Source organism: Barbus barbus (assembly GCF_936440315.1).
Source record: "Barbus barbus genome assembly, chromosome: 28".
Classification (NCBI taxonomy): Eukaryota; Metazoa; Chordata; class Actinopteri; order Cypriniformes; family Cyprinidae; genus Barbus; species Barbus barbus.
This window is the reverse complement of record NC_136756.1, coordinates 13,994,043-14,005,287: the sequence shown is the minus strand read 5'-3', so window position 1 is coordinate 14,005,287 and position 11,245 is coordinate 13,994,043. Positions and strand designations below refer to the sequence as shown.

The window sequence follows — 11,245 nt, the reverse complement described above, 5'->3', positions numbered from 1 at the left end:
TGGGAATATGTTACACTGCAACTAAACCACAAGCTCCCGGCACCAGGTACAGCGGTTTCTGCTGAGTGACGTTTGAGAAAGCCCTCTGTTGAGTGGGATGCAGTTTACTGACACACTGCCCAAGTGGAAGCAGACTCTCAGTGTGGATTATGTAAAGGAAATTCGGTTAATGAGAAAGATGTGTACGGCTAAGAGAAGCGAGACGGCATGCGTCAGCTCTATTTGCATGTTTACCTTCTTAGAAATGACAGTGAACGTCTGTTTGTGCATTTCAAACCTCTATAAAAGAATCAGCCCACAAGTTACAGACGAAGATAGACAATTTGAGTTACAGCCGTCTGAAGTTATTCCTGACTGGCCTTTTAGTTCTTCACATACCACAATGACACAAGAGCACCTGGAAAACTCTGTGACCATGAGTTTGGAACTCAAGCATGTGGCAATGACATACTGAACAGTCTGTTATGCTGTTTAAAATCAAACTTCCACATCTTAAAAAGTGGATCTCGTTAAAAACAAGACAGCCAAAACATACAAAAAGCCTCCTAAAGGTAAAGCCTCCAGATCCCTTTCTGATCAAGTATGGCTCTCGGTTAACAGCTGGATTAGTAATACGGACCTTGCTGCTGAGGACTGAGATGGAAGAGCGTAACTGAGTGAAGGATCTGGATCCTGTTCCCCACGAGAGCGACAATCCTGAGGGAGGCATCCATTTCAAGTGCTGTCAGTGCCTTTAGAGGAAGCTGATGTGTGTGTAACTAATCGCTTACTGGGCTTCCGCAACATCCAATGAGAGTCTCTGACAGATTTCTATTCATGAGAGAGAAAAAGGGGCTACCAATTTGGAAATAAGTGCTACAATATGATTTCATTGTATTTTCCATCTCTACATTCTGTTTAAAGCCACTGAAGTGGCTAGAGAGAAAGTTTAAGAGCTTTTCGGTTTATGCATTGCGTGGTGACCGAATATTTGAGCTTAAGCAGAAATCCTAAAACCCCCTGAAATTATTTGATGAATGTAATTTTTCCCCCCTGTGTTGACACCTAAAAGAGGATATGGCGCATTCTCAATCATTATTGAACCAGAGTGGCATACTGAAACACCCTCTGCTGGTCACCATAGAAAGTGCAATTGAGACAAGGCCAAAAAAAACATAACGAGGTGTTCACAGCCAACTTTAAATGAACTTTGTCAAAAAATAAATAATAAAATAAAAAAGCAAAAGCCATTATACTGAAGTAATTGAATGAGTCAATATCACAAGCCTGGCTAAGTCCAGTGGGCCATGACCCATTCCTTTCTCTGACCCAAATTATTATTCCGTTTAAAGAAGCATTTTCAGTTTTAATTACAGCCTTATTAATAACAAACTTGCATTAAAAACTATTTACAAAGCCAGTAAATCTCTCAAGATATTTCTGGCTGGATGTTATATGATATGAGGGAATGGATTCTACAAAAACGCCATTAACCCAGGTACAAATGTGATCTTTAAATAACACTTACCTAGGTAGGGGATGCAGGGGGCCATTTTGAGGGACCTGATGTACTCTCTCATGCGGTTGTAATTCTCTTCTTTTGACGTCAGGAAGTCAAGTTTCTCAAAGGTGGCCTTGTCCTTTCGACTGATAAACTGTTCAGAACAGAAAGCACATAAGGAATGAACAGTTCATTCATTCAGAAAAGTTAGGAACAGCTAATGGATGTCTCAATCAAAAGGTATTCAAAGTGCATACTTAGGAACATGTAAAAAAAATATATAGGATAGGAACAAGTAAAAAATATATACATTTAAAATATCAAATTAACATTTACAATAGAATACAAGCAGACTCAAACACAAAATGACTATTTTAAATTCAATTAAAACAAAAACATTTAAATTTTATTGAAAAAAAAAAAAAAAAAAAATATTAGCATTACCGTCACCAAATATTTTTCATCTCAGTTACCTCTGTTAATTCATTCAAATATGATGAAAAATATATAAAAAATAAAAAATGAAATTAGTTTATAAAAACTCTATTTAAAAACAACTACATTAGGAAAACGGTTCTAGTTATGTCTTTAAATAACATACATTTTAAACTATATAATAATATTCTTGTTTTAACTGGGTGAACTTTTTATAATAGAATAATAATAGAACATTTCTCATCTCAGCTCTGCCTCTGTTAATTCATTATACTGTATACTCAGTACAACGAATTCAGTAATATACTGCATCTGTAAAATAAACAGAGTTACTCCCAGTTGGCCACTAACTTTAGAGTGGGGGACTTGTGGAGGCGCCGTTTTGTGAATTTTGTCAGAGGGGAGTCCCACTAAGACTTCTGATCTAAATAAAGCTGTCTGCAAATATGTTAAATATGAAAAACAAGACACAACCCACTGAGAGACTAATGAAACTGTATTAAAGGATAAGTTCCCAGAACTCAGCACCCAAACTGCAGGCCCTGGGTATATTTCTCATTTATAGATAGCGCATGATCACAATAAACAGGCTCGGTGTCTAGAATGCCTTTATGAGTGGCATAATTTCACCCAATGCTTCTTTACAGCACATGTGCTATTGAATCTGTGGGGATGACTATGTGCAAAACCACTGTTATAGGATTAACAAAAAGCTCATTAACTGAAGAATTCCATCACACATGGCTTTATCACATCAAATGCTGAAGTGAATTTCCACAAAGTATTTCAACATGCTCTTCTTGTGTTAGACAGATACACATATTGTATTTCACTCTTTTGTAGGTTTGGTGAGATTTTGTCCAACAATGCAAGCAACAGTCCTTGAAACCACACTGTTGGCAGATGACCTGTACCAGTCTCCAGAGATGAAATCACACAGTACCGTTTTTCCCTTATTAATGTTCAAATCTTGTTTAACTCTGTGTGTAAAATGCCCTGTGTGTCTTGCATAGGTTTTTTGAGTGAACTATTCCTTTACAAAGCAAGGCAAAGCAAAAAACAAATAGCAAAGCAAAAACCAAAACAACAAAAACAGGGTGAACTAATTTATGAATCAAGTAATTTATAATATTTTGAATGAAATATTTCCTTTAAAAAACAAAACAACAACATAAAAACTAAAAATAAAAATACATAACTGTGGGATCAGCTTATTTATCATTCTCAGGTGTGAAATATCTAAATTGTGACGATACAAAAAAGGTGGTACATTCAAATGTAAAAACAAAAACAGTAACATATCTATTCCCTTTAAATAACAAAAGAAAAACAAAAAGATTCATTTTTCTATCATATCCATGTAAGGGAGTTTGTATTTGGAAACTGAATGAAGTGAAAGAAACTGAATGCCACATTCAACTGTCATGCATCTGCAAGAAACTGAAAGACTGTAATAATTAGATTTTAATAGTCATTTACCAGCCAAGTTACTCCAATGAGCCTGATTTTTGGATACATTTATACTCAGACAATAGTTGGGGAGTGGAAAGCTGACTTGACAGGAAGCTAAGTCTCATTCATCATTTACATGTTGGCCTAAAATGAACCTGAAGAATTTAAATGAACCACAACTTGGATTTTTCTCATTTGGACTTGCAACAGAGAAACAGAAAAGTGATTTTTCCTCCTTTTATTCAACAAAGGAAGTGGTAAAACCTGCAGTTGATTTTAACTGTGCTGAGATAATCCATGGCAGGAAAGTTAGATCGCGACACCATCAATCAGGGAGCCTGGTGTGGAAATGATAATATTATGACAAAGATTTGAAGTACTATGAGCAAAGGGAGACTGCTTATGATATTTTAAGGAAAAACTAATTACAAAAGAAATTACAAATGATGAACAGGGTAAATTGTAACTCAACCAACATGTTTCAGTGAATGTGATTTCCATGCGCGTCGGCAACAAGACTAGTCGTTTTCTGCCTGATTTAGAGGAACCAAATGCCAAAACAAAAGCCTTTTCTGATCTCCTTTATCAAGCCTCCATCACCCGGCACCACAACCACAGCAGCAGCCGGCCTCCTTCCTTGAGTGCAGGGCTTGAGCGTCTGCCACAGTGGCATTACTCATTCCCATAGACACATACACAGTGCTAAACGATCCCTCTGAGGGCGATGAAAGTGAGGGGATTCCTTCAGCCACTAATATCTTTATTTTATTTTGCAATAACATGGCTGACTTTGATTACAGCACAGTACATGGAGGTCAGCACTGTGCTCTGTAGCCGTTCCAGATAGCAGTGAAAGCCTCCATACATCAGCAGCTGTAATGGAGTGCCACAGAGCAACTTTCCACTTAGACTGAATTTGATGGGGATGAGCTACTTAACCATAGGTGCAATGTTAAGAGCTGGATTTGTAATTTGTCTTTTGTGTGTAACTCAGGACGGGAGCATGGAGAATGAACCATGCAACAGAAAAGGAGCACTATGTACTTTGTTGCAATTCCTTATAAAATGACTAGCCAACTGGTTTTATTCATTTGCCAAAGCCATTTTTTTTCTTGCATTTGACAGTTGGTAAGCATTAATTTTGGGCCCTGAGACACAGGAGCCCTGTCAGTTTTGGGACACAAAGAAAATGCTGAGATACACACTGGAATCAAGAGACCATCCGTCTGACTGTTGACCAATCCAGTCTCTCACTTCGCCAAAAGCTTTACAGCTTTAATTCTTTTTGTGAACATGCACTCTTTTGATACAGCTCTTTTAATACTTCCTTTCTCCATTTTTCCTTCTAAAGCCTTTTCCTTCTAGTCTTGACTTTATACTCCCACAATGTGTATAGAGTGGGGATTCAAATTGAACATGATTTTATAATGCATTACTTCTTTGATAGAAAGAACATCATGAATTAGAAATCAGAAATACCAAAAGAAAGTGAAAAAAAAAAAAAAAAAAAAAAAAAAAAAAAAAAATGGATTCCAAATCTTACTAAATACAATACAATACAATAATTTGTGGTGTAAAGGCTATACTCTGATACTATATAAAAAAAAACAAACAAACAAAAAAAATAAAAATAAAATAAAAGTTCAGAATTGATTACCAGGTGTGATAAAATACTAAATATATATATATATATATATATATATATATATATATATATATATGCAAGCCATATTTCTCATTGTCACACCCACGCCCTTGTCTCTGTGTTTGTTTTGCTCCCTGTGACCTAGTTTTCCCTCGTGTGTCCTTCTGCCCATATTTGGTTTTCCTGTTCCTGGTCCCGTTTAGTTCCATTAGTTCCTCCTGTGTTTGATTAATTACCTCGTTTAGTTCTAGTATTTAAGCCCTGTGTTTTCCTGTGTCCAGCATCTGGTGTCTTATGTCATGTGCTATTGTCATAGCCCCAAGTTTGTTTGTATGTCTTTTGTTTTTTTTATTAAATGTCAGCATTCTCCTACATCTCCGCGCTCTCTTTGAAGTCGTGACAGATCACCGGACCTGTAAAGATGTCAGAGGCTGAGGACAGGCTGTGTGCTCTATGGCAGAGTGGCTGGACATTGGAGAGATATGCAGAGAAATTCCTCGAGCTTTCCAACTGGGTGAGCTGGCACGACTGCTCTTGGTGCCTGCTTTCAGTTGGGGCTGGATGACGAGACTATCCGCTGCGATCTCCCCACATGAGATTTTTATTTTTATTTTATCTCCCCCTTGATCAAGTTGGTTAATCTCATCCTTTATTTTTTCCATTTCGAAAACGGAACCATTCAAACAAAGAAGAATCTCAAGTCTCCTCATCCAGCCCCCTCTGGAACACGCCGTGTCTCCCCAGCTCACCCCACGCCAGGAACCCCCACATACCTCACCAATAGCGCCGACCACCGGCCGAACCCAAGGTATCCCCGAATTCTCAAAAGCTCCTCATTGGTCCTCAGCCCAGAACTGCCAGCCGCTACAAATTCAAACCCACTGACCGTGTCCAGCATTTGGTGTCTTACGTCATGTGCTACTGTCATATCCCCAAGTCTGTTTGTATCTCTTTTTAATTTTATTAAATGTTAGTTTTTGAACATTCTCCTACGTCTCCTCGCTCCGCTTACCCTTTGAAGTCGTGACAATCATGAAATTTTTGGCTTAAATTTTACACGTTATTGTATGTGTGTGTCTATGCTATTATAATTGTTTTGACTACTAATATATTCTAAAAAGTTAAAACTATTAACTAGAAGCATGAATAAAACTGTATAAAATGAATATACAATAAAAATTAAATATGCATTGTATTATCAGAAAAAAAATGTAAGTAAAAAATTCTGTTCCACAAACTCCAAAAGTTTGTCAGACTTGATGATCATGTTTTCTTAAGATTGATTTGAAATGAGAAGTGCATCTTGAGTTTCAAAAGAAGCAAGAACATTTGACAATCACATCAACGACACTAAATTACAGAATTGTATATTTACATTTAAGTGAAGTGAAGTGACGTACACTCAAGTATGGTGACCCATACTCGGAATTCGTGCTCTGCATTTAACCCATCCAACGTGCACACACACAGCAGTGAACACACACACACCGTGAACATACACCCGGAGCAGTGGGCAGCGATTTATGCTGCGGCGCCCGGGGAGCAGTTGGGGGTTCGGTGCCTTGCTCAAGGGCACCTCAGTCGTGGTATTGAGGGTGGAGAGAGCGCTGGACATTCACTCCCCCCACCTACAATCCCTGCCGGCCTGAGACTCGAACCCGCAACCTTTGGATTACGAGTCCGACTCTCTAACCATAAGGCCATTAATGATTATGACAAAGTACTAATTAAAGTATTAATGATTAATATTTAATCCTTTGATTACTGTAGGTTTAAAAAGTCATTTTTAATGTGATCTCAAATTTACGGACCCCACTGCATCCATGTATAAAGCAGAACAGATCAATAAACCTAGAATTGCTGAATATAATGATAAAGGCATATCAAATCTATATCTCTATAATCTGTTCCAAAATGTGTACCGGTGAGCACCATATTCCTCCTAATTCATTGCATGCCCACTGGGAAATCAGCAGTTAATCTTCAAATAAGTGGAAACAAGGCCTCAAATTCAAGCGGTTCAGAAATTGGCTGGAACAAATGACAAAGAATTACTCAATCATGTCTGTACCATGAGCAGTGAAACAGACACCATTTGCACAGAAAGACTGAAAACAGTCATTATAGTCAGGCAAAACTGTCACGCACGGGCAAATACACGCAAGTGCCCTTTCATTATAAACAGGACAACAAATGTAACGCTCCAATCTATAATTAAAACCGGACCACAATGTGCACATTTTCTCCAATTCAAGCTTCAGGGTTCTAGGACGTATGGAAAAGCAACCTCTTAAAACCGGCCTGTGATGAATCAAAAATCATCCCCGTAACTGATACAGGCACACAGTGTCTGGCCATGTGACATTTCAATCTTTCTAGTGAGACCTGAAGCATTTTGGGATGCTCTGATTAAACAGTATAAAATGTATAAAATACATGCATAAAAATTGGCATATTATTTGTAGGTCTAAATTGGGTGTTGTGATATCCACAGAATCAATTAATTACATTAACAAATTTTGTTAAATGTAAATTTAACTAAGTACATAATTTAATGATACATAATATTCCATTTAATAATGTCATTGTCAAAATTCCCTTGTGGCAAAGCTAAATGTATGGCAAAAGAGTTGGGCTTGTGGTATCAGACAAATGGTCCTGCCGCAATTACTTATAAACAACATGCTCCCTATTTTTCCATCTTTTCTCAATTTGCAGAAGTGCTGTGGCTCAATGTGGAACATCAACTCTGGAAGCCGCTTGCATCCCAAATCATTAAGGCCCCCAGTGAGCCTAAACTCACTACCACCGACATCTCTCAACAAAATAAGTACTGTGAATACTGCCTGATTTTACTTTTTAAAAGTCATTTACTACCTTAACTCCTGGATTCAGCTTTTTGGGACCTTTATCTGTTTACACCCATTTTTAATACCATGCTTCTCAAAGTAACATTCACATAAATGGTAAGGTAGTCATCACTTTTAAGTATGGAACTTTATGGAATTTTAGGCAGAATATGAAAGGAATGGCATATCTGCCATAAGATTTGACTACACAGAAAAATACTTAGAAAAAGGATGAGATATTAATCAATGATCATAAAATATTCTTTATATTGTAAATGTCGATAAGATGCATATCACTTTTAAGAAGTATCCTGATATACCCTGCTTATTCAGATGTGCTCACTGAGAGCTGGTTGTAAGTGTTGTCTGTACAGCATATAGAGATTAGTCCTACTTTTCCTCCAGAAAAGAGGCCAAGAGGTTTTGGACCTCAAACTGGGGTGATGCAAATACTTATAAATGGATTTAAAGCTTTGGCAACGTTAAACAAGGTCTCAGAAACAGCTCTTTCCAAATTTTCCAAGCCACTTAAAATGTTCAGAACGGGATCCAATGGGCTCATTCTTTCACTGTCCCCATGCATTCAGACGGTCTTCTCATCTACATCTCTGCAAATAAGATCAATGGAAGTCCAAGAGCACTGGGGCTCTCTGGAGAAATAAATACAAACACTGCATTGTCAGCTAAATTATAAAGGAACAGAACAGCTAGCATTTGGTGGTTATGCACAATAACCCCCCTGTAAGGGAACAGAATATTAAATGAGAAGTTTTTTCCACATATCTTCCTAAATAAAATCAAACGGAAAATTCTTCTGCTGTAGAGCCTCTGATACTATATTACAAATTCAAAATTCTGAATTTACTGTCATAATTAGGGATGATGTCATAACCAAACAGTAAATACCCATGCAAACCATATTTATAATGATCTTAAAAACTTATTTTTTTTACTTAATGTATTGCTATTTAATACTTATATCTTATGTTATTTTAATAGGAATAAATATGGACAAATATATTAAATAAAAAAAATGAATAGTCCGAGCTGTTGACTATATAGAATGTCAAAAATAAAAATGTTATAAAAGTCATAAATAGATCATGAGCAAAATAAAATAAAAATACAATAATAAATCCACAGTCTTGCTTACCGCCCAGGTCTTGCTCAATCTGAAGATGGGTGCGCTTTGAAGAGCAGAGACCACCGACACCAGAGAGTGCAGGTTATTCAGCTCCAGGAGTTTCTATAAAAGACACACAGAAGACAAAAAACTTAAACATAAATTAGTTGCACTCCTCATGTAAGTAAGACACCAATGTAGGCCTTTACTTGTTTGTTCCACTGTGTTTTCTGGTCTGGTCATGTCATGCTGTTGTCATTCTTTTCTTTTCCACTAGGCTGACCTCTGTGAACTATTACGTGTCAACCACCTTTATGGAAAGTATGAGAAAAAAAGCAATGCTGCTTTGGTTTTTTAGTCATTGGCTGATCTGTTTTATCCATCAGCATAACCGTTAGCGTAGCCCACTCAGGCTTACTGGGGCATGTCTGCCGGTAGCAGGGTACACAGCTCTTTCAGGGTTGGCAGGTAGTGCAGGGTGAGTGTTCAACCATAAGGAGTCATTCAGTGGGTTTTCCTGTGTCATGGTACACTGAGTTTCAGGAGAGCATGTAGACTGATTGAATTCACAGCAGCCTGTGCCTCTGTGTCTGTGTGTATGTGTGTGACTGCTGGCACGAACGACAAGAAAAGCATCTAAATAACTGCATGATTGTTTGGAAAAATTTTGAAGTATCATTTTAAAAATAATAATATAAATTTTTAAATGTATAAAATTAAAGCTTAAAAACTGATATATTGCAGGCTGTTTAAACAGAGTCTGACATGGATCACAGTCAGATGAAGCCATTTGTATGATGCTCTCATCCTCATTGCATGCCATAAACACTCACCATTTCTGTGCAATGTCTCTACCCATTCTCACTGACTAAAAACAGAAGGCTTTAATCCATCAAGACTTGTATAACGTCATTAAAATTGCCCATTGTTAAAGGAAAATTCTTAAAAGTGCCCATGAAAACCTGTCTTGCTTGAAAACACCATCAGTTATGGTAACACCAGTGCCAAGGACAATTACTAGGATACCAAATGCAATTCAGATGTGAATACAAATAATAATAAATGATTGAACTTGAAGTTATAGGGTCACTTATATTTCTGCTGCCATGGCAACACAGACAAAGAAAAAATAACTAACCAAGGAACCAAGCTGCACTGGCTGAAGGAACAGTGAAAACCAAAGAATGTCTCACCTTGGCAATTTTGATGAAGTGGCCCAATATTTCTGCTCGGATTTTCAATGTTTGAGCCGTCAAAATCTCCCTCACTGCCCAGAAACTGACCTAAGAGAAGAAAGTATAGTAAGTGAATTGAGTCCCACAATGCACTGTTATCATGGTTCTCTCTGCAGAATAAGAGTTTAGATTTAAAGTTAGGATTCAAAAAATTTAAAACTATATGGACGCATATAATTTAAGGCTGTGTGTTATATATATTGCGGTGATGACAAAAAACAACCTTTTGACTCATTTAGAGAACTGGTGAGTGCTGCACATTATAAGACTTTAATAAATTTTTACACAGTAAAAATACTGGAAATAATCGATGAAAAAAAAAAAAAAAAAAAAAAACTTTTCAGAAGAGCATTTTCTCTTATTTACAGTCTTAAACAAGTGCCAGAACATCAGTCAAATGAACCTAAGCAGCAAAACTGAATCTTTCTATTTTTCACTCTGGAAATGTAAGAAACTGGTTGTTGACGATGACATTTAAAAAGCCCGAAATGGCAAGTGTAATTGCGGACCTCAAATGAACACTTAAATCAACATGCAAAAGACATTTAAACTCTGCCAAAATTAAATGCCATTTAAATAAAAAAAATCATATTCATTCCTACTGCATACTGACCTTCGTAAGCAGATATTTAAATATATTTTTTCAGAAATGGGGATAAAGAAAGTGTTGTGCATTTACAGTAAAATTGTGTGAATTGAAGAATTGGTCAGGTCATTATAATGTGTGCAAGGACGTGTGTTTGGTGTGCAGAAAGAGGATGCAGGGACTCAAGGAACATTATTCTGACTAGGTGGTACTTGGATGTTTTCATTTGTCATAAGTGGTGCTTTGTCTGAAAGTTTATAATCCACTGTTGTAAAACATCAGTTCTGTATGTGTAAGTACTACTTCATTGACCCTGAAGTAGAAAAAAACTGAAAAACTGAAGTAGAAAAAGAAGAGTGGCAGGCATTAGTCTGGAAAAAAGGGAGAAAAAGCCATTTTTGTTGGATGTGTTCAGTGCAGTGTATTCATTTATCTAAAGG

At 37.0% G+C, this 11,245-nt stretch overlaps 1 protein-coding gene across 1 annotated transcript in view; it reads right to left on the bottom strand.

Moving 5' to 3' along the window:
- ralgps1 (Ral GEF with PH domain and SH3 binding motif 1) overlaps window positions 1-11,245 on the bottom strand; it is a 93,723-nt gene that overhangs the window by 63,919 nt on the left and 18,559 nt on the right. The window contains exons 7-9 of the mRNA XM_079383200.1: window positions 10,178-10,267; window positions 9,015-9,107; window positions 1,508-1,634 (exon numbers count right to left, since the gene is read on the bottom strand). Of these exons, the coding sequence (XP_079239326.1) occupies window positions 1,508-1,634; window positions 9,015-9,107; window positions 10,178-10,267 (310 nt within the window). The remainder of the gene's footprint in view (window positions 1-1,507; window positions 1,635-9,014; window positions 9,108-10,177; window positions 10,268-11,245) is intronic.